General features: G+C 43.9%; 1 protein-coding gene across 1 annotated transcript; it reads right to left on the reverse strand.

Annotated features, from left to right (window-relative positions):
* Positions 1-23,995: 23,995 nt before the first annotated feature.
* LOC139448814 (uncharacterized) lies at positions 23,996-24,637 on the reverse strand. Its single transcript, XM_071230344.1, has one exon. The coding sequence runs from the start codon at positions 24,635-24,637 to the stop codon at positions 23,996-23,998; it is 642 nt and encodes a 213-aa protein (XP_071086445.1).
* Positions 24,638-26,004: the final 1,367 nt, after the last annotated feature.

Below are 26,004 nucleotides of genomic sequence, written 5' to 3' on the forward strand. Positions count from 1 at the left end.
TTTGCGTCCATATCATCATCACCTATAACTAGCAAATTATCTCAAAGAAACAAGGATGAGTGAAGAATGACCAATATGAAACCAGAATCTCATCCGGGTCAGCTCTGAAGATGGGCAGGGAATTCTATGGACCTGTACTGAGCCGGACTCAACACAGGGTACTGTGGTGAAATACCATGCCAAAAACAACGATCCCAACGAACAACGGCTCTCAAACTCTCGACACCTTATTGCGTGATATATGTTTATTCGGCTTTAATTAAACGAAACCATCGATAACCTCTGACCTTTATTAAAGAGGAATTATGCCCCCAATCTGGTGCCACATGTCAGCCAGTCTAGACATTGCGAGTGTACGACGTATGAATGAATTGAGGCCGTCTCCACATAATGAGGATACTGATCAACTGTCAGACTGATCTACATTGGACTAATCACTAATCACTAATCAGACTGATGAGGTAGGTTTGGAATGACGTGAATCGAATCGGACTGAAAACCACCAGCGGGTATTCTTTTATGACATGCATCTGGTGAAGCAAGCTTCGTTGAGGGCGTTGCAATTACCAAATGGGCGGTGGGGTAGTCTGGCGGTTAATGCGTTCACTCGTCACGGCGAAGACCCGGGTTCGATTCCCGACATGGGTACAATGTGTGAAGCCCATTTCTGGTGTCCCCCGCCGTGATATGGCTGGAATATTGCTAAAAGCGGCGTAAAACCATACTCACTCACTCACTCACTCGTCACGGCGAAGTCCTTGGGTTTGATTCCTTACTCAGATGCAGTGTATGAAGCCTGGTCCTGGTGTTCCCGAGATTGCAGAGATATTGCTACATTATTCTCACTCTCTAAACCTTACACATAATTATACACAGATTATGCATGTATCACAGAATAGAGTATGTAAGCTATAACTGGAATAAATATGATGCATACTTTAACAGTTCAGCACTGACTCCCACAGTGGTAGAGTAATGGTACAATGCATTGTATCAGAGTATTGTACACAAATGTCATGATTCATAGATTAACAACTACGTATGCAAGTTAGTGAGTTTCATTTCAGAACCACCGCGGCTGGCAACATAGACAATTCCTTTTGTATGTTTGTTAACCCGCATTCAACAATATTCCTGATCAATTCAGGATAGTCTGTAAGTAATTGAGTCTAAACCAGACCATCTAGTGATTGGCATCATGAGCATCGATCTACGCAAATGAGATACAGTCACATGCATCAACCAAGTGACTGAGCCTGACCATCCGATCCCGTTATTCGCCTCTAACGACAAGCATTGGTTTAATTATAACCCGGATCTTCACAATTGGCTTTGTATATTGTGCCCATGTAGGGAATCGAACCAATACGCTACCTCTTTACTTGTATTGTAAGTACGATTTAGAATGGAGTTCACACAATGATTTTCTACTGTATTATAGTTATCTAACGTAGACATTAAAGCGACATATTTATGTCAAAAACACATGCAAAGGCAAGTTACCTACGGGAACATAAAATACAAATCAAAACAGGAGAATGCATGGGGCATCATTTTAGTCACTGATGCATAAATGTTGAAAAAGTCATCCAAATGTCACCTGTCATAATTTCGGAAAGCTTTAATAATATTGATCAAACATTTTTAGAGTGAGACTTGTATGATGTTCTTTAAATACATCAACGTTAATGAGTTCTGTTATATAACAGAAAAACTACACAGCATTGAGTGCTTACATGCCAGAAACATAAACTGCATTATAAGGTTATATACCTAGCCTTGTTTACAGTAGGAGTATATTATATGCAACCAAGAATACGTAAGATTAATGCAACAGAGAGGGAATATTGAAAAATGCAGTTATACACCCGAGAAGACAGAAAATAAACAACGGCATATCATACAACCTGGTTCTTCAGCCTCATTCACCAATGACCATTCGAATCATCATGTGTGGAATAATTTACGGATATGTTCATATACCACCGACCCGTGAAGATCCGGGTTAGAATAGGTCTTCAGCAACTCATGCTTGCCGTAAAAAGGCGACTATGTTTGTCGTAAAAGGCGACTAACGGGATCGGGTGGTCAGGCTCGCTGACTTGGTTGATGCAAGTCATCGTATCCCAATTGCGTAGATCGATGCTCATGATGTCAATCACTGGATTGTCTGGTCCAGACTCGATTATTTACAGACCGACCTCATATGGCTGGAATATAAACAAAATCATATACTGCCCTGCATTATAATAGCAGGGCTAGAAAGAATCATTGCGAAGACCTGAGAGTAGTGTGGTCCGCCGTGCAGCTTCACACACAGCTATATATAGAGGTCTGCGATGGTAGGTCCCACGTATGTGTTGATTAGAAACGATGGGATCTTGCTCTATGTTCGTGTCAGCGTAGCAAAGAAGCCTGGAAATGAACAAAAAAAATCAGTTATGCCAATCCAAATATTCCTCCTTTCAGCTAGAGCTCTCATTTACTTTCCCAATATCAGTTATTGATGTTTATATCAACGCGCGTTGAAGTAAATATAATGATAAAATCTTTGATATTTGACCTGGAAAAAAATTCATTTATTTGTATTTCCCAACATGAGCTGCAGGAGCAAATCTGGCCTATTCGGTCATAAAGATTTTTTTGGAGAATCTCAGATATACAAAATGCTGAGCTTGTATCAAAAGTGACACCGCATTGCACTTGTGGGCATTTTTTGGCACAGCTCAGAGAGCAGATATCAGTTTCAATGGAGACTCTGTAGTGATATCTTCACTATCGTCAGATTCAATTTCCTTACAGCGTTTCCTACTATCCTGAAATTGAATTTCACGTTCGATTGAGGTTGAGTGTTCCATCGCCAAGTCCCTGAGGCTTTGTGAGACGTTTGCCCCCATCAACGTGCAGACCCATCACCCGTGCCTCATTCTGGACAGTCAAAATTAATCACGTGTTCAGTGGGACAATCACGTGACCTGCAGCCATGCCGGCTGAAGTGAATGTTGATAGAATTAGCTTTGGGCAGTGGTCGCCTGAATACTTGGTTCGAGAGTTTTATGAAATTAGGTGGCTGTTGTCGGAGGCGCGTGATACTCCGAGACCCAGGTTTATTATTCTATTGATTTGTGAGTGCATGGGCTGTGATCTGTAAGCGATCTTTATAGACTTTCAGCAGCGTTTATTGTGTGCATAAATCTCAAGCACAATATAATTGTTAGTTGACGGACATGGAATCATGTTTATTGACGGTTGCCAGTTTATTAAATGGTTTTGCTGATATGATTATGTGCAGTTTCTGCAAAAGATATGATGCATATTTCTGGGCTTTAGGTCATGCGACTCCCCTAACAAAAAGAATCAGATGAAAGCACGTGTATGTCAAAGTTAAGTTACAAAAACAGGTATTCGACAGCTTCAACAATTAATTTTCACAACCACTCACATTCATGTGAGTGAGGTTTAACATGGTCAGGAAACGTCAAGGAAAATCACCGTTAACAAAAAGCCATTAAACCCTTGAATATGTTGAACGTGAGCTCTAAATAAGAGCTACAAAACCCTGAGTATAATCATAAGAAATATCTGCCAGTCTATTGTACGTCTCGATCAGACTAGATCATGATCATAGGTTTATAAATCACTATCACATGAAGATGATACCGGGTGTGCGCGGAACGATGAGCATACCCTGCCCCTCAGGTGGCATCCGTCATCATAAACACATGCAAAGGCAAGAAAAGTATTCACCTGCAAAAGACACGAGGACATAATGGTACAAGTCAAAGTAGGAAATGGCAGTGCACATCATGTTGGTCATTGGTGCATCAAATTTGGAATTGCCCTCCGCGTGTTTACCATAAAACCTTGAATGTTACATGCAATCTTGATCAAACAAAGAAAACCTTCTCGAACTAAACTGCCTGGATTAACATATTTCTGCTTTAACAAGTAATGGATATGGAGCAGCAACACTATTTGTAAACATCTCAAGTAGTAATCAGAGGGTAATTGTGTAAACGTTCCCACCAGTAATCAGGTGGAGATGTTTTGACGTCCTCACAAGGAATCAGCTGAACGGTGTGTACATCCCCACCAGTAATCAGCTGGACGGTGTGTACATCCCCACCAGTATTCAGCTGGACGGTGTGTACATCCCCACCAGTAATCAGCTGGACGGTGTGTACATCCCCACCAGTAATCAGCTGGACGGTGTGTACATCCCCACCAGTATTCAGCTGGACGGTGTGTACATCCCCACCAGTAATCAGCTGGACGGTGTGTACATCCCCACCAGTAATCAGCTGGACGGTGTGTGCATCCCCACCAGCATTCAGCTGGACGGTGTGTACATCCCCACCAGTAATCAGCTGGACGGTGTGTACATCCCCACCAGTTATCAGCTGGACGGTGTGTACGCGTTCCCACCAGTATTCAGCTGGAAGGTGTGTAAACGTTTCTACCAGTATTCAGCTGGAAGGTGTGTAAACGTTCCTACCAGTATTCAGCTGGAAGGTGTGTAAACGTTTCTACCAGTAATCAGCTGGACGGTGTGTACATCTCTACCAGTAATCAGCTGGAAGGTGTGTACATCCCCACCAGTATTTTCGGATTAACTGAAATCCGAATTAACAGAATGAATTGGGAAGAAACTGTGTTTTGCTTGTGCCAGCCATGAGACACACAACCGGCCCTTGGTCAGCTGCGCATGTATGCAATATTTGTCGGTGAAAAGGGTTTGAGCAAATTGGACTTTACGTCTCATTTATCCGCATTCCGTGAAGTGGGGTTCACACATATATCCATACAGGACCTATAGGATAACGAGTCAATACTTTCAACGCAAAGTTACCCCACTGCTCATTACATCGTGGATTGAGGTAGTATGAGACAGCAGTGTGTGAGTCTGTCTGTGTCAGTGTTAGATGGAACTAGATGTGTACAGTATGTCTCATTGTGCACATCCCTCTCTTTGCGAAGGGCCTCGGCTCAATCAGCTAGGAATATCGCACAATCTGTTCAAGCATCGCAATCAGATCGACTTGATCACTTAATGTGGACGAGAACCTAGTTTACGGAGATATAATTAAAAGATTGTGCCAACGGCTTGAAATCCCTCACTCCATCACCACTTCAACCTTCTACGGGTTCAAAAGATCTGTTATCTAACCCCTCAGTTAGCGAGGGGTTTCACTGGTATCACAGCATGAAAAGACTGGTGTCACCGTTAAGGATGTTGATTGATACAGAAAGGATGAACAACACATACATAATTGCTTATTGCTGATGATGCAGCCTAGCATCATTGACATTTATAAGTCATTGTATGAAAGAAATTGTTGTTGCAATTTCAAAATGTCATATATATTGCAGGGATAATAAATGACAGATCATTCTTTTGGAGCATCCTTTGTTTGGAGCCTGGTGCTCTTTGAGTGACCTATTGTTGACAAGTGTTATCTTTGGAAGAGGTGTTGGTAAAGCATGGTACTCTTTAAGTGTACTGTTCTTATCCAGTGTTATCTTTGAAAGCGGTTTTGGTCAAGAACGGCGCTCTTTAATTGAATTATTATCATCAAGTGTTATCTTTGGAAGAGGTGTTGGTCAAGCATGGTGCTGTTTAAACGTACTATTGTTATCAAGTGTTATCTTTGGAAGAGGTGTTGGTCAAGCATGGTGCTGTTTAAACGTACTATTGTTATCAATCTTTGGGTGAGGTTACGTGAGGTGAGGTTACATGGGGTTAAGCGTCGCGTCCAAAATTATACACATATATAGCGACGTACATGCGCGTGTGTAAGGCAGTTTGTACTAGTCCGAACTGATACCGATTTATAGTGCTAGCCTACCGAGATACCTTGCCGCAGTTTAACATGAATACCCCACTCAGAAACAGTATACGGACTCCGAGCCGACCAGTCCTTGTTTTAGCCTCTTAATGCCGAGCGCCAGACAGGTTAACAAAAAGTACCATCTTTTAACGTCTTTGGGAGAGGTTTTGGTTTTAAGTGTACTATTGTTATCAAGCGTCATCTTTGGATGGGGTGTTGGAGCCATGCACGACGAGGACACATGCTGGACACATGTACGTTGTGGAATCCTGCTGTCCGAGACACCGTGGACCCTCTGTATGTGGTGTAGGTATATAGATACGTTATCAAGTATGTCAGAATTATTATACATTGTTGCAAATGGTAACCGTTTGAAAGCCTGGCTAATTGTTCATCAAACACTGCTATACATTTGATGGAATCCTCCAAATACTTGATGTAAAACTGTCATATGCTAAATTCAGATCTCCCATATTCTTGATGTAAAACTTTGATATGGGTGATGTAAGAGATCATATGAAATTCACGGCCTTCAACCAATACCCAATGCACTGTGGCAGTATCATAAAAGCGACCACCCAAGTTGGATGTGATTCATCGGCTTCCTAATTTGTTGCACACGCCATTTGTGATAATATCAACACATCAGCACATTGAAATAGCATGGGACAGGGCTGTTTTCACAACTCATCACCTTCCTCTCAAGTGTTAGAATGGAATGATCCAGGTAGAAACATACCACAAAACACCATATTTTTAGTTTAGTTTGAGTCCTTTTTTCCAATTTGGGTTAAGACCGCCTCCGTGGTCCCGTGGTAGAGCGTCCGCCCGGAGAGCGGAAGGTCCGGGGTTCGATCCCCGGCCGCGTCATACAAAAAGACGTTAAAAGATGGTACTTGTTGTTACCCTGTCTGGCGCTCGGCATTAAGGGGCTAAAACAAGGACTGGTCGGCTCGGAGTCAGTATACTGTGTCTGAGTGGGGTATTCATGTTAAACTGCGGCAGGGTATCTCAGTGAGCTAGCACTATACATCGGCATTAGTCGGGACTAGTACAAGCAGCCACACATACACGTGCATGCACGTCGCTATATAAGTGCAATAATCTTGGAAGAGACGTTAAACCCAATTTCACCTCACCTCACCTCACACCAATTTGGGTTAGTTATTTTAACTGTGATTCAAGTTTCCCCAGCTTCTGCTTTCTTGCAGACCAGCCAAATTAGAAGTACCTGACGTAATTATTCCATGACAAGAGAAGGCATTGTGTCAATTGTGGGACCAAATAAGGTAAGTAACTAATGAGAGGGAACCGATTCTTCCAGACATAAAGACTAGCCAGTTTCGTATTACAAACCTCATTGAAACAGTCGGTGACTTGGATGCAGTGGATCGTTAGTCAACCATTAGAATGCAATACTTTATGGGGTGAATTCAAGTGAGTGAGTGAGTGAGTTGGGTTTAACGCCCCTTTTAACAGCATTCCAGTTATATCACGGCATGTCAGCTTAATGTAGTAGGAAAGCCCGAAGTGATGCATGTCTCAGACGTTTACCACTTCGGTGAAACCCACGAGCACGGGTACGGTGCTGACAAACTTAGAAACATAATCGGGGCGAACCGGGATTCGAACCCACAATAATAGGTTTCTAGCGTGACCAAGGGACGCAAATCTGCACAGAGAATTGCGGCGCCTTAGACGACTGGGCCACCCGTGCCCCCAGGTGAATTTAAGGTTTCATCATGTTCTGTTTGTATCACAATGCCCTATCCTTGAAACTCATAGAACTATCACTGAGGCTGTACTGCTAACACACTGCAACGGAAAACTCAGTAAACATTAATCTAATATTTCAATTGTAGATCGCCTCCAGACATGCTCGGTTTATCAGATTGTTTTGCAATAGACCCAATTTTGGCTCAAGGAAAACACACACAGTTTTTCAGACAAAAGAAAAACATACCAATACCGAAACGTCACAAATGAAAATCTGAAAACTAATTTTAAAAAAAAGGACACTCGAGCATCAACGCTGCAGTAGGCGCTTCGTGAGATCACTGTACCTTCGAATAGGGATCACATCTGCCACTGTCCCCGTCTTTGGAAGTCAATTGGAGATTCCAAGTTAAAATATGGATCTGATTTTCCAGTTCGATAACTTGGTTGATTAAATTGTTTGATAGGCATTACTTAGAAGTTGACGGATGACAAGGTAGACACAATTTTATGGATAACAACTTCTTTAGTAAAATTGTGTCTACCTTAACTTGGTTGATTGCGTGTTATTATACTACGACAGCGTGGAATGTATTTGTAAAATCATTCACTGATTTGTCTAAATTAAAAAAGTATTTACAGGCTGCCGTCATGTACACTCTTAAAAAAAAGAAACGCACAGGTAGATTTTTTAGTAAAGTTATTGTACCTAATAAAGTCGACATATTTCATTCAATATCATAGATACAAATATGAAATTTTGGAGCTCGATAGCCATATGTTATTGTTGTACAAAGGCATTGAAAATTGTTCATTGTCATGTCACGTAAGGCCACAAGGTTGCGCTGAACTCAGTATCTCGTGTGACCGCCCCGGGCAGCAATCACGGCTCTGCATCTCCTCGGCACTGGCTGGATAATTCTGTCCTGTGGAATTCTGCACGATTGTTCTTGTAACGCGTTGGCCAGTTGTGATTATAAAGGTAGTCTACCGTGACACGAGCTGTGTGCGGTGGAGCGTTGTCCTGTTGAAACAGCTCCCTCTGGCGGTCAATGGTTGGAGAAGGAGAGGTTGAACAATTGGATTCATGTAGCGATTTGCTGTCAAATTTCCCTGAACCACAACCAAGTCAGATCTCGTGGTGTAGGATATGGCCTGCCACACCATGACACTACCGCCACCGAAATTGTCGAATTCATGTACACAATGTGGGGAAAAACGCTCATTTCGACGACGATAATCATGTTGTCGTGATTCATTCGCTTAACCACATTCGTATCCAGTTTCTCAAATTCCAAGGCTGTAAGGTATGGCACCAACGCAAGCGTCGCTGTCGATGGATCTGTTGCAAAACAGGGACGATAACTGGGTCGGATTCCAGCCTCCCGAAGATGGAACCCGACAGTCTGGTCCGATTTCCTCCTCAAACCAGGGATGCGTCCTGCAGTCTCCGTAGCTGTAGAATTGCGATGGCTAAGGTAGAACAGTCGAATGTAGCGATCCTGTGCAGGGGTGGTAACTCTTGGTCGGCCGGTTTTCGGACGGTCTGCAGTGGCATTTAACTGTGTGTATCGGTCCCAAAGGTGGCAAAATCGTGCTGTGTAGGACGTTGAAGTTGCGTGCAACAGCAGACTGCGATTCCCCTCTTCGGATACCTCCTGTGGCGATGTTCCGATCGGCAGCGCTCGGCATTTTCGAACATGTTAACAACTAAATGACAAATTATTGGCTTATGCTTGTTTTCTTATTGCCATTACCGTGGGTAACGAATGCCATAACTTGCATGTGCATTTTGCTTTCCCGTTTTCCTCCATGACATTTTTAAACAAGGGAGAAAACAATGCCGTTTACGACATTGCAAATCGACAATGGTTGCGTTTTGACACACCGTTTGTCGAATATCAGGCCACCAACATTTTCCAATTTATATACCGTTTTTTTGTGCAGTCAAGTTCAGTGAACTACATGGTACCTGTGCGTTTCTTTTTTTGAAGAGTGTAGATGAAACATTGCTGAGTTAAACAATGTTATGTTCTTAGCACATTACAACTGGTCAATTAACATTTAATTTAAATCTTTGAATAGCTGTGTAGTGTAGTATACAGACAATCGTTTTCATTATGTGTCGAGATTTTTAAATATTTGACCTTGTTTCGCACCCTGACGGGGAAGTCAATGTCCACATGTTTTGAAGTCAGGGATTCATCCTGTGTTTAATCCACCTTATGGTATCAATACATCCCACCTCATTGTATCAGTATATCCCACCTTGTATTAGTATATCCCCCCTTATTGTATCAGTATATCCCACCTTATTGTATCAGTATATCCCGCCTTATTGTATTAGTATATCCCACCTTATTGTATCAGTATATCCCACCCTATTGTATGAATATACCCCGCCTTATTGTATTAGTATATCCCACCTTATTGTATCAGTATATCCCACCTTATTGTATTAGTATATCCCACCTTATTGTATCAGTATATCCCACCTTATTGTATTAGTATATCCCACCTTATTGTATCAATATATCCCGCCTTATTGTATCAGTATATCCCGCCTTATTGTATTAGTATATCCCACCTTATTGTATCAGTATATCCCACCTTATTGTATCAGTATATCCCACCTTATTGTATCAGTATATCTCACCTTATTGTATTAGTATAGCCCACCTTATTGTATGAATATACCCCACCTTATTGTATCAATATATCCCACCTTATTGTATCAGTATATCCCACCTTATTGTATTAGAATATCCCACCTTATTGTATGAATATACCCCGCCTTATTGTATTAGTATATCCCACCTTATTGTATCAGTATATCCCACCTTATTGTATTAGTATATCCCACCTTATTGTATCAGTATATCCCGCCTTATTGTATTAGTATATCCCACCTTATTGTATCAATATATCCCACCTTATTGTATTAATATATCCCACCTTATTGTATTAGTATATCCCATCTTATTGTATCAATATATCCCACCTTATTGTATTAGTATATCCCACCTTATTGTATTAGTATATCCCACCTTATTGTATCAATATATCCCACCTTTATGTATCAGTATATCCCACCTTTATGTATCAGTATATCCCACCTTATTGTATCAGTATATCCCACCTTATTGTGTTAGTATATCCCACCTTATTGTATCAATATATCCCACCTTATTGTATCAGTATATCCCACTTCATGGTATCGGTATATCCAACCTTATTGTATCGGTTTATCCCACCTTATTGTATCAATATATCCCACCTTATTGTATACGTATATCCCCTTGTCCCTTTCTGTATCGATTCCGTTTGTTTACTGTTACACAGATATAACCTTTATTACTCCTCGGGCACTGATGGTTATTAAATGAAAACACATTTCTCGAGATCATCTGTCTGCAATTAAGCTGTCAAGTGAAGCTCATATGTCAACAGAAACGCCAATGCCTTTACTTGTTAGAGAACTCACATTTGTATCTCTTCCCACACAAAGGTAGAAGTGAGAAAACACAAGAACCTGTGACACATTATGTTAGAGGTGACACCCGACGTTCTCATGATATATTTCTAAGATTTAAGGTTCCCGGTTATCCGATAGACAACAGTGAGACCCCTTATTCTGATAGGCTGCGATGGTGTTATCCGGTGTTCTGATGGGCTTCGATGGTATCATGCGGTGTTCTGCTAAGCTGCGATGGTGTTATTCAGTGTTCTGATAGGCTGCGATTGTGGTATCTGTGTTCTGATAGACTACGATGGTGTTATCTGTGTTCTGATAGGCTGAGATGGTGATATCCAGTGTTCTGATAGGCTGCGATTGTGATATCGTTGTTCTGATACACTGCGATGGTGTTATCCAGTGTTCTGATAGGCTGCGAAGGTGATACCCGGTGTTCTGATAGGCTGCATTGGTGATATCGGTGTTCTGATAGGCTGCGATGGTGTTATCCGGTGTTCTGATGGGCTTCGATGGTATCATGCGGTGTTCTGCTAAGCTGCGATGGTGTTATTCAGTGTTCTGATAGGCTGCGATGGTTTATCTGTGTTCTGATAGGCTGAGATGGTGATATCCAGTGTTCTGATAGGCTGCGATTGTGGTATCTGTGTTCTGATAGACTACGATGGTGTTATCTGTGTTCTGATAGGCTGCGAAGGCGATACCCGGTGTTCTGATAGGCTGCATTGGTGATATCGGTGTTCTGATAGGCTGCGATGGTGTTATCCGGTGTTCTGATGGGCTTCGATGGTATCATGCGGTGTTCTGCTAAGCTGCGATGGTGTTATTCAGTGTTCTGATAGGCTGCGATGGTTTATCTGTGTTCTGATAGGCTGAGATGGTGATATCCAGTGTTCTGATAGGCTGCGATTGTGGTATCTGTGTTCTGATAGACTACGATGGTGTTATCTGTGTTCTGATAGGCTGAGATGGTGATATCCAGTGTTCTGATAGGCTGCGATTGTGATATCGTTGTTCTGATACACTGCGATGGTGTTATCCAGTGTTCTGATAGGCTGCGAAGGTGATACCCGGTGTTCTGATAGGCTGCATTGGTGATATCAGTGTTCTGATAGGCTGCGATGGTGTTATCGGTGTTCTGATAGACTGCGATGGTGTTATCCAGTGTTCTGGTGGGCTGCGATCGTGATATCGGTGTTCTGATAGGCTGCAATGGTGATATCGGTATTCTGATATGCTGAGATGGTGATATCCAGTGTACTGATAGGCTGCGATTGTGATGTCAGTGTTCTAATAGGCTGCGATAGTGATGTCGGTGTTCTGATAGGCTGCGAAGGTGTTAATCGGTGTTTTGATAGGCTGCGATGGTGATATCCGGTGTCCTAATAGGCTGCGAAGGTGTAACCCGATGTTTTCGTATGCCTCGATTGTGATATCCGGTGTTCTCGTATGACGCGGTTGTAATATCCGGTGTTCTGGTATGCCGCGATTGTGATATCCGGTGTTCTCGTATGACGCGATGGTGTAATCCAGTGTTCTCGTATGCCGCGATTGTGATATCCGGTGTTCTCGTATGCCGCGATGGTGTAATCCAGTGTTCTCGTATGCCGCGATTGTGATATCCGGTGTTCTCGTATGTCGCGATTGTGTTATCCGGTGTTCTCGTATGCCGCGATTGTGATATCCGGTGTTCTCGTATGTCGCGATGGTGTTATCCGGTGTTCTCGTATGACATGATTGTGATATCCGGTGTTCTTGTTTGTCGCGATGGTGTTATCCGGTGTTCTCGTATGCCGCGATTGTGATATCCGGTGTTCTCGTATGTCGCGATTGTGATATCCGGTGTTCTCGTATGACGCGATTGTGATATCCGGTGTTCTCGTATGACGCGATGGTGTAATTCGGTGTTCTCGTATGCCTCGATTGTGATATCCGGTGTTCTCGTATGCCGCGATGGTGTAATCCGGTGTTCTCATATGCCTCGATTGTGATATCCGGTGTTCTCGTATGCTGTGATGGTGTAATCCGGTGTTCTCGTATGCCGCGATTGTGATATCCGGTGTTCTCGTATGTCGCGATGGTGTTATCCGGTGTTCTCGTATGCCATGATTGTGATATCCGGTGTTCTCGTTTGTCGCGATGGTGTTATCTGGTGCTCTCGTTTGCCGCGATTGTGATATCCGGTGCTCTCGTATGCCGCGATTGTGAAATCCGGTGTTCTCGTATGCCGCGATTGTGATATCCGGTGTTCTCGTATGACGCGATGGTGTAATCCGGTGTTCTCGTATGCCGCGATGGTGTAATCCGGTGTTCTCGTATGCCGCGATGGGGAACATGTGGAGAAACATTTTGAAGTAATTTCACATTTTGCATTGACATGAATATTGAAAATACATATAGGACTGGGTAGTATGTATGTTTCCTATATTTTAAAATGATTATTGCATACAAGCAAGAAGTGAAGTTAACTTTCTGCCCTATTCAAAGTACAGAAATCAGTCGTTATACTTTTACAAACACGTGGTTCCTGATTGTAAATGAGCAGGGGAATAATGGACTGTTATTTCTAATGACAGGGGGCGGTCGGGTAGCCAAGTGGTTAAAGCGTTCGCTCGTCACGCCGAAGGCCCGGGTTCGATTCCCGACATGGGTACAATGTGTGAAGCCCATTTCTGGTGTCCCCCGCCGTGATATTGCTGGAATAATGCTAAAAGCGGCGTAAAACCATACTCACTCACTCATGATTGTTTGAAGAAATCATACGCTGTCTGGAGCACTGATCAATGTCTTTTCAGTGGAACCTTACCACATTATCACTGTTTTAGTCGCAACTGACCATCCAATCATCAGAACATAAACATTATTGTGTCGATAGCCAAACAACGGGCTTAAAAGATTACAAGACCTAACATGTATATGTACAATGAGTAACGGTAAAGTATTTGAACACAACGGCCAACTGATTGCTCTGTTAGGAGTCAGCGTTAATCAACCACAGTATCATGCAATATGGCAGAAGTTCTACATGACCCGTGCTTTCAATGCACCACGTACTAAATCAACCGTTGTGTCTACAAATTGGATTCATCTGCACCAGATCACATGTAACTGGACCGCGCTGATCGACACCGCTGCTGTGTTTGAGGGGTGTTCAATATGTATCGAGTCTGCCTATGAATACGATACCGCATCTGGATTAATCTCCATTCCTGCGTAGCTGTTTGTATTAGTTTTTTAGTGAGATATCCCGATGTGAGCGGACTGCTCTCTTGTGCAACTGTCGTTGATCTGTTTTCTCCCATAATTTCAATCCACCCTGCACCTACCTCTTACATTGTGAGGGCGATCGGGTAGTCTAGTGGTTAATGCGTTCGGTCGTCGCGCCGAAGACCCAGGTTCGATTCCCGACATGGGTACAATATGTGAAGCCCATTTCTGGTGTCCCCCGCCGTGATATTGCTGGGATATTGCTAAAACCGGCATAAAACCATACTCACTCACTCTCACATTGTGCGAGTATGTTTTTAGGTTTTTCTGTCTCTGGCAATATCCCAGCAGGGTTTGATTTCACACGTTGTAGGGAATCAAACTCGGGTCTTTTTCGTGATGAACAAACGTTTTAACCACAAGCCTACCACACATACAATGTAGAACATGAATATGACCTCCCATTAGCTATCATTGATGTCCAAGGTTCCTGATGGTCAGGGAGTTGGAAGATCTGCTTGTGCATGTGAAATTTGATATTTCAAACTAAACGAATTGTATATGTTTCTGACACTTCTGGCTACAAAGTAATCGAAAGCCCTTATAATGTGTCCACATCAAGTCCACATAGTAACGTCATTGTAGACCATAGCAACAGAGACAAGACCTGCAGCATACTCTATTAACAGCAGAAAATTAATCCTGGTACCAAAGATGAACATACATTAATGATTTTCCTCGAGATGATGTTTTACTTGGGATTACCTGAAGGAATATCTCGAATGAGTCCGTTTTAGAAAAACGAGTGTCCTCCCCTCGGCTACAATTAATTTATCCATCTACAGAACTGGCGACCTTTATTTTGTAGTCCCGTCATCACCTCCAGGACATGTATAACTGTTGACTTTTAACATACGACCGGGCAAATCTTTCTCTTGTTGCTGTGGTTTTATTTGCCATACACGTAGAAATAGAAGTGCTTTATCAATTTTTCATAATCGGGGAAAAAGGCAAGAGCACTCCAGGGTGTCTCGCATAGGGCCGGCATTGAGTTTGCTGAGCTAATATTAAGCTTTATGTTTACAAAGCCAAATTAAAACAAATACTGCAAAATGAAAAGATTAACACTTATCACAGTTCAGTGTTTGATGTATTAATGAAACACACATGGAACTTTCTTTTGTCATTTAAATTCCAAATACGTGGACAGATTTTAGAGACAATCGATGTGAAATAATACGCTTGTTTCCCTGCGGTGGTCGTGTTGTTGTCGTCATGGGAACGACCATGGCCATCGTATGGAGGTGGCTTGGTGCGTCTTTAGAAACCTGACTCCAATGAAACAATAAAAAAAAATAACATATAGCTTCAGTTACATTTATTACACTCTTCCGACTAACCAGATATTATTGGATTCGAACCACGACCAGCGGATCATGCTACGGTCAAAAGACACAACTCTGCACAGCAACCCGTCCTCATCACTAGGACCACCTGCCTTTGCTTGATGGTTTGAACGAAAAGGCCAAAACTCAGACACATTGGCCTCTGAGATCTTATCCGGAGGTGGTCAGATTTGCTTCTTGTCAGTTGGTATTGTGGATGATATACAGACCCAGGGGTAAACCAATCATCTTGATCATCTAACCAGCAGGCTGAATCATGCACAGCCAGACCTGGCAAAATGATTACAACTTTATCTTGTCTTTAGGGGCACCGGTGTACGCGTTTTCAAAATGCAAGCGACAAAAAAACATTTCCGGAATCATATGACATATCTGGAGCACCTTGGCTCACACTTGCTTGTTTGTTGTTTAACGCCTTTCAGCAACATACTAGTTTTTGACCACAGCGAGGTGTACATACTCGATTCAAGATAAGACAAACCAATGATTGATATTAAGTTCAAGGCTCCATATTGACACGCGATTCATGGGGCCTGACCGTCCAAATCCATTCAGTTTATTTTAATCCGTTATCCCCAGTTACAACAAATACATCCATAAGAGGCTATGCGTGATAATCATCATGGGTTAACACTTGTGACGGGGCCTGGGTGGCCTAGTCGTCGTTGTGCAGAGTTGTGTCCCTTTGGCGTCCCAGGATTATGGATACCCGTGCTCGTGGGACTCACGATGGAAACGCTGGATTCTACAGATTTTCCTTCAACATTAAGCTTTAACGCTGTCATATCACTGAAATACTTTGCCAAGCTGCGTCAAACCCGACTCACTTGATCCAAAGCAGGCACTTTTTTGTTTTTGGATGGGAAGGTACTATTTTGCAATCATGAATACTTTAATGCACTTTTGATGTCCAATACTTTTTTTAGGCCACTATAGGTGTGGAAATAAGTTTTACCAACTCATTTTGTGTCTGAAAATTCAGCGAGGAGCAGTTTATTCATTACACTGGTAGCATCGTCATACATCAATATAACGTTGATAAAATAACATGTTGTCAATTTGCAGGGCGGAAATGTCGCCCGGCAAGTCCGTGGGCTCTACATGTTTCGGTAGTTCTGGCTTGTTTTATTGGAATCGATCTCATGGAGAACTTTACCATTTCCTCAGTGATCGATATCTAAACCTCTTGGGTAGTTTTGATAGACTGTCAACCTACAGAAATATGCGCAGTTCATGCAGCATTCGTTAGAGCTATATTGTAGCAGCCTACTAATAATTAATCGATACCCGTAGAGTAGCTCATAAGATTTTATGTTTCTATTATGGTACAGAGGAAAGGGTATGATAAAGAGTTGTTACCGCTGATTCCGCTCACCCAATGCCCGACATATGATGACTTACTCACTCACATGGGATCCCACTTACTCACTCACACATGATCTCAGGATCTCAGAATCTCACTCAATCACTCACTCACTTACTCACTCACTCAGGATACCCACTTACTCACTCACGATATCACTCACTCACTTACTAACTCACTCAGGATATCACATGGGATCCCACTCACTCACTCACTCACACATGATCTCAATCACTCAAACATGATCTCACCCACTCACTCAGGATCTCTGGATCTCAGGATCTCACATGGGTCCCCACTTACTCACTCACTCGCACACTTACTCACGATCTTACTCACCCACTTACTCACTCTCACATGGGACCCCACTCCCAGTTTTGATAGACTGTCATCCTCCAGAAATATGCACAGTTAATGCAACATTCGTTAGATCTATATTGTAGCAGCCTACTAATAATTAATCGATACCGGGTAGAGTAGCTCATAAGATTTTATGTTTCTATTATGGTGCAGAGGAGAGGGTATGATAAAGAGTTGTTACCGCTGATTCCGCTCACCAAATGCCCGACAGATGATGACACCTTCACTCACATGGGATCCCACGTACTCACTCACACATGATCTCAGGATCTCACATGGGATCCCACTTACTCACTAACACATGATCCCACTTACTCACTCACACATAATCTCACTCACTCGCTCAGTCACTCACTCAGGATCTCACATGGGATCAGACTCACTCACTCACTCACTCAGGATCTCACATGGGATCCCACTTACTCACTCACTCAGGATCTCACATGGGATCCCACTCACTCACTCACTCTGGATCTCACAGGGGATCCCACTTACTCACTCAGGATCTCACATGGGATCCCATTTACTCACTCACTCAGGATCTCACATGGGATCCCACTCACTCACTCACTCAGGATCTCACATGGGATCCCACTTACTCACTCACTCAGGATGTCACATGGGATCCCACTCACTCACTCACTCAGGATCTCACATGGGATCCCACTTACTCACTCCCTCAGGATCTCACATGGGATCCCACTCACTCACTCACTCAGGATCTCACATGGGATCCCACTCACTCACTCACTCAGGATCTCACATGGGATCCCACTCACTCACTCACTCAGGATCTCACATGGGATCCCCCTTACTCACTCACTCAGGATCTCACATGGGATCCCACTCACTCACTCACTCAGGATCTCACATGGGATCCCACTCACTCACTCACTCAGGATCTCACATGGGATCCCCCTTACTCACTCACTCAGGATCTCACATGGGATCCCACTCACTCACTCACTCAGGATCTCACATGGGATCCCACTTACTCACTCACTCAGGATCTAACATGGGATCCCCCTTACTCACTCACTCAGGATCTCACATGGGATCCCCCTTACTCACTCACTCAGGATCTCACATGGGATCCCACTCACTCACTCACTCAGGATCTCACATGGGATCCCCCTTACTCACTCACTCAGGATCTCACATGGGATCCCACTCACTCACTCACTCAGGATCTCACATGGGATCCCACTCACTCACTCACTCAGGATCTCACTTGGGATCCCACTCACTCACTCACTCAGGATCTCACATGGGATCCCACTCACTCACTCACTCAGGATCTCACATGGGATCCCCCTTACTCACTCACTCAGGATCTCACATGGGATCCCACTCACTCACTCACTCAGGATCTCACATGGGATCCCACTCACTCACTCACTCAGGATCTCACATGGGATCCCCCTTACTCACTCACTCAGGATCTCACATGGGATCCCACTCACTCACTCACTCAGGATCTCACATGGGATCCCACTTACTCACTCACTCAGGATGTCACATGGGATCCCACTCACTCACTCACTCAGGATCTCACATGGGATCCCACTTACTCACTCCCTCAGGATCTCACATGGGATCCCACTCACTCACTCACTCAGGATCTCACATGGGATCCCACTCACTCACTCACTCAGGATCTCACATGGGATCCCACTCACTCACTCACTCAGGATCTCACATGGGATCCCCCTTACTCACTCACTCAGGATCTCACATGGGATCCCACTCACTCACTCACTCAGGATCTCACATGGGATCCCACTTACTCACTCACTCAGGATCTCACATGGGATCCCACTCACTCACTCACTCAGGATCTCACATGGGATCCCACTCACTCACTCACTCAGGATCTCACATGAGATCCCACTTACTCACTCACTCAGGATCTAACATGGGATCCCGCTTACTCACTCACTCAGGATCTCACATGGGATCCCCCTTACTCACTCACTCAGGATCTCACATGGGATCCCACTCACTCACTCACTCAGGATCTCACATGGGATCCCCCTTACTCACTCACTCAGGATCTCACATGGGATCCCACTCACTCACTCACTCAGGATCTCACATGGGATCCCACTCACTCACTCACTCTGGATCTCACAGGGGATCCCACTTACTCACTCAGGATCTCACATGGGATCCCATTTACTCACTCACTCAGGATCTCACATGGGATCCCACTCACTCACTCACTCAGGATCTCACATGGGATCCCCCTTACTCACTCACTCAGGATGTCACATGGGATCCCACTCACTCACTCACTCAGGATCTCACATGGGATCCCACTTACTTACTCCCTCAGGATCTCACATGGGATCCCACTCACTCACTCACTCAGGATCTCACATGGGATCCCACTCACTCACTCACTCAGGATCTCACATGGGATCCCACTCACTCACTCACTCAGGATCTCACATGGGATCCCACTTACTCACTCACTCAGGATCTCACATGGGATCCCACTCACTCACTCACTCAGGATCTCACATGGGATCCCACTCACTCACTCACTCAGGATCTCACATGGGATCCCCCTTACTCACTCACTCAGGATCTCACATGGGATCCCACTCACTCACTCACTCAGGATCTCACATGAGATCCCACTTACTCACTCACTCAGGATCTAACATGGGATCCCCCTTACTCACTCACTCAGGATCTCACATGGGATCCCCCTTACTCACTCACTCAGGATCTCACATGGGATCCCACTCACTCACTCACTCAGGATCTCACATGGGATCCCCCTTACTCACTCACTCAGGATCTCACATGGGATCCCACTCACTCACTCACTCAGGATCTCACATGGGATCCCACTCACTCACTCACTCAGGATCTCACATGGGATCCCACTCACTCACTCACTCAGGATCTCACATGGGATCCCACTCACTCACTCACTCAGGATCTCACATGGGATCCCACTTACTCACTCACTCAGGATCTCACATGGGATCCCACTCACTCACTCACTCAGGATCTCACATGGGATCCCACTCACTCACTCACTCAGGATCTCACATGGGATCCCACTCACTCACTCACTCAGGATCTCACATGGGATCCCCCTTACTCACTCACTCAGGATCTCACATGGGATCCCACTCACTCACTCACTCATGATCTCACATGGGATCCCACTCACTCACTCACTCAGGATCTCACATGGGATCCCCCTTACTCACTCACTCAGGATCTCACATGGGATCCCACTCACTCACTCACTCAGGATCTCACATGGGATCCCACTTACTCACTCACTCAGGATCTCACATGGGATCCCACTTACTCACTCACTCAGGATCTCACATGGGATCCCACTCACTCACTCACTCAGGATCTCACATGGGATCCCCCTTACTCACTCACTCAGGATCTCACATGGGATCCCACTCACTCACTCAGGATCTCACATGGGATCCCACTTACTCACTCACTCAGGATCTCACATGGGATCCCACTTACTCACTCACTCAGGATCTCACATGGGATCCCACTCACTCACTCACTCAGGATCTCACATGGGATCCCACTCACTCACTCAGGATCTCACATGGGATCCCACTTACTCACTCACTCATTCACTCACAATCTTACTCATTCACTTACTCACTCACTCACGATCTCACTCACACACTTACTCACTTAGGATCTCACATGGGATCCCACTCACTCACTCACTCACTTTCTCATTCACTCAGGATCTCACATGGGATCCCACTCACTCACTCACGATGTCACGATCTCACACACTCACTCACTTACTCATTCACTCAGGATCTCACATGGGACCCAACTCACCCACTCACTCACTCACTCAGGACCTCACTCACTCACTCACTGGAACGTCATATCTTGTATTGCATTAATCCCTCCTGTTCGTTGTCAACCACAACTTCCGATGGAATATAAACATGAACATGTACATGGGGATACATCAAAAGAGACAAGCGTTTTCTGTGTCACCGGAAACTAAAACCCAATAAAACGCAGCCGTGTATAATTTTCAAGCCCGAATACTTCCGGTTGACACATGTATGGTGCTGCGTTTGACCATAGTCATCTGACGGGAGACAAAAGTAGACAACACAAGACAACAAAAGACTTCAAAAGATAAATACTGAGTCCCTGTTAAAGTCTATAATCACCTTGGGACGGAATACCACTTAGGAGTTGGACAGCCAGCCAAGCGTTCCACGACACACATAGGCAACTGAAACATTCCGTCTGAAGTATATTTATTAAAGCCACGATTATTGGCTCCAGGTTCGACTAGCCGGATAATTGTAATGTATTTCCAGACAGTGATGGTGAAAGGAGGCATCCTTGGGAAGGAGCTTTTTAGGTCCAGTCGTCAGGCGGTACTGCCGTCCGTCTGCAGACAGTTGCCTCACAAACAGACTATTACGGAGGCTGGTTTAGAGACTTCTTTAATTTCCCCAGTTGCCACTGTGCAGTAGAGGTCAGGCCGTAATAGCCTCCGGGCAGGTCTGGAGCTGATGGTATCAGAGAAGAAGCAAGAACGTACTGGACAGAGATGGAACGTGGCCTTAATGACTGTCTCGATGTTGGACTAAAAGCATAAACCGTCAGCCACTGTACAGATGGCTTGGAATCAGTCTGAGTATAACTTGATTATTTGGTGTTCAGTGTGTAGGAGATCATAATGAGTTCTTGGTAAAAAGTAGGGTAAAATGGAGGTCGTAAATATGATGTCTGGGAATGGACGTATGGGGCATAAAAAAGGTTATTTATGTTCCATAGAATAAAACAAATCATTTCCGATTGATCATTATTTAATATTCCCGACAGCCGCTGTTATTTTATACTCAAATTGGTGGCAGCATGTATGTCGTAAAGTCATAAAGCCATTTACAGCGATCCGTCATGTTGTGTGAGGAACATAACAATGGGAGATCTTTATTGCTTCTTGTGTGTGCCTGATTCTATCTCCTGGATGATGTCTTGCACTGGGTGTATTTGCAGACTGAACCCAATGTAATCGTAGAGGCAATATAGCTATCAGATTATGAAGCAATAAAGATTGAGTTTTTACAAAATACATGTTGGCTAGAAAAGATCTGCGCATCTCAATTTGCAATTTGTTTTCATGTAATACACATTTTATATTATGTATTTGTTGTATGATGGTTGAAATAGCGGTCACCAAATGCACATCTGTATTTGAAATATAGCAGATTATATCTGAGTACCAACAAATGAGAATAAGAAAATACTCAGTGGTGAGTGTGATGGGTTTTGGTAAAGAAAAGACATTTTATATAAATTGGTTTATGGGGTTTGTTTTCTCAAAGCCTTTGATCAGTGGTCAGTTTGATCAGTGGTGAATTGAAGGATTGATAGGATGCGGACACATAACATCATTGTACATTCTTCACTACAAAGTCTTTTCTGCACAATAACAGATATGATCGGAGTAATTAAACCAGATGTGTTCTTATTTAGGGGACCGTCTCCGTGGTCTGGTTGATTGAGCGTCGTTCCTCGGCCGCGTCATATCAAAAGACGTCAAAAGATGATACTTGTTGTTATCCTGTCTGGCGCTCGACATTAAGGGGAAATTGTTCAGTATACATCAGGGAACTCAAAAACATTTTCAAACCTTTGTTTCCATGATTTGGTCACGGGACCTACAGGTTGGTCTTCTAGTAAAATAACAGGAAGGAGTGAGGCAGTCATGTTAAACTGTGGTATGGGCTTAGCGGGCTCCACGATGTTCGTAGGTTCCAAGATGTTCGTGGGTTCCACTATGTGCGTAGGCTCCTCGATGCTTGTAGGCTCCAAGATGATTGGTGGCTCCATGATGTTTGTAGGCTTCATGATGCATGTAGGATCCACGATGATTGTAGGCTCCACGATGTTTATAGGATCCAAGATGTTCGTAGGCTCCACGATGTTTGTAGGCTCCACGATGAATGTAGGCTCCGCGATGATTGTAGGCTCGAAGATGCTTATAAGCTCCATGATGATTGAAGGTTTCATGTTTCGTGTAGCCTTTACGATGCTTGTAGACTCCACGATGTTTGTAGGTTCCAAGATGCTTGCAGGCTCCACGATATTTGTAGGATCCAAGATGCTTGTAGGCTCCACGATGTTTGTATGTTCCACGATGTTTGTATGTTCCACGATGTTTGTAGGCTCCACTATGCTTGTAGGCTCCACTATGCTTGTATGCTCCACGATGCTTGTATGCTCCACGATGCTTGTATGCTCCACGATGCTTGTATGCTCCACGATGCTTGTATGCTCCACTATGCTTGTAGGCTCCACGATGCTTGTATGCTCCACGATGCGTGTAGGCTCCACTATGCTTGTAGGCTCCACGATGATTGTAGGCTCAACGATGCGTGTAGGCTCCACGATGATTGCAGGCTCCACTATGCTTGTAGGCTCCACTATGCTTGTAGGCTCAACTATGCTTGTAGGCTCAACGATGCGTGTAGGCTCGACGATGATTGTAGGCTCCACTATGCTTGTATGCTCTCTATGGTTGTATGCTCCACGATGCTAGTATACTCCACGATGCTTGTAGGTTCCACTATGCTTGTAGGCTCCACGATGTTTGTAGGATCCACGATGCTTATAGGCTCCACGATGCTTGCAGGCTCACGATGCTTGTAGGCTCCACCACGCTTGTATTCTCCACGATGTTTGTAGGTTCCACGATGATTGTAGGCTCCACTATGCTTGTAGGCTCCACTATGCTTGTAGGCTCCACTATGCTTGTGGGCTCCACGATGCTTGTATACTCCACGATGCTTGTAGGCTCCACGATGCTTGTAGGCTCCACGATGCTTGTAGGCTCCACGATGTTTGTAGGCTCCACGATGCTTGTAGGCTCAACGATGCTTGTAGGCTCCACGATGATTGTAGGCTCCACGATGATTGTAGGTTCCACTATGCTTGTAGGCTCCACGATGATTGTAGGCTCCACTATACTTGTAGGCTCGACGATGCGTGTAGGCTCCACTATGCTTGTAGGCTCCACTATGCTTGTAGGCTCCACGATGCTTGTAGGCTCCACGATGCTTGTAGGCTCCACGATGCTTGTAGGCTCCACGATGCTTGTAGGCTCCACGATGATTGTAGGCTCCACTATGCTTGTGGGCTCCACGATGCTTGTATACTCCACGACGCTTGTATACTCCACGATGCTTGTAGGCTCCACGATGATTGTAGGCTCCAAGATGTTTGTAGGCTCCACGGTGTTTGTAGTCGCCATGATGCTTGTAGGCTTCACGATGATTGTAGGCTCCAAGTTGATTGTAGGCTTCGCGATGATTGTAGGCTCCAAGACGATTGTAGACTTCACGATGATAGTAGCCCCCACGATGTTTGTAGGTTCCAAGATCCTTTTGGCAACAATCCAGCAACATCATGGCAGGGGACAGCCCATCTATGGGGGCTGTATTGACAGTATATGTCAGTAATGTTTGTATGATGTAACCGTGCCATCAGTGATTAAAAGACTCGTTCAGCCATGTAATATTATGACTGGATCCAGTCTAATATTCTTAATACGTTGCAGAGGTCTCGAAACACCCGGTGTCAGCCTTGTACTTCGTCTTCGAGCCATGGGTGTCAGTGCTTCACTTTGTCGCGTCCACGTTCCATGAACATTCTCTTGTGTCAGCAGCACAGATGATATCACGTCCTTTGTGATTCGATATCGCAACTGAAATGACATGTGAAAAAACACTACTAGGCGGTAAGAACAATTCAGAGATGCATCATAGTTTACTTATATGCCATGTTACCTAACATACAATTGCACTCAGATTACTCAATGCAGATGTTTTTTTCAAACTGTAATCCAAATGCTTCCCTGCCCACTGTCCTGTTCTATTGCTGTTTAAATATTCCATTATTCTTTTAGAACTTACTTTTTGTCCATAAAACTGAACTGAATACATAATTACCTTTTTGTATTTCGTTTGATGTTAGAACAATACTGCAGGCGTTTTCAATATGTGGATATATTTGGCTCGAGTTTCTTATCATCAGATTTGCCCGAGGAGCAGGAGAGCAGTTATATTAATGACATTTCAAGTTTCGTCAAATCAATTTGACCGGATCTAAAATAGATTTCAAAGTAAGGTGCTCCTACATACAAGTGTGTTTTTTCCAGTGTATGTCTTGACAAACTGCCAAGGAACAGGGGGAGGGAGAATGGTTGTCAAACAGTACACTGATATTGCACAAATGAGCTACAGAAACTTACCAAACCTTCAATGTATTATGTGAATTGCCAGGATCGTTTCACCTATGATGTCTGCTTTCACCCTTGGTCCCAAATGATATTTCCATCGAGTATTGCAAAAACATCTACTAATCTAGAATTCGGTTGTACATACGACTCAAACTGTATAAATCTAATCTCAGTACCAGTGTTATAGGGTGATACAGTGATAGGAAGAACAACATTAAACCTGTTGTACATACGACTCACGCTGTATAGTATCTAGTCTCAGTACCAATGTTATAGGATGATGTAGTGACAGGAAGAACAACCTTAAACCTGTTGTACAAACGACTAACACTGTATAGTATCTAGTCAAAGTACCAATGTTCTAGGGTGATGTAGTGACA

This window comes from Haliotis cracherodii, unplaced genomic scaffold (genome assembly GCF_022045235.1).
Source record: "Haliotis cracherodii isolate W230 unplaced genomic scaffold, xgHalCrac1.p SCAF_7, whole genome shotgun sequence".
Taxonomy (NCBI): domain Eukaryota; kingdom Metazoa; phylum Mollusca; class Gastropoda; order Lepetellida; family Haliotidae; genus Haliotis; species Haliotis cracherodii.

Excerpts from the sequence above, each read along its gene's own strand:
- LOC139448814 (XM_071230344.1), bottom strand. The coding sequence starts at position 24,637 with ATGGCGACTACAAACACCGTGGAGCCTACAAACATCTTGGAGCCTACA.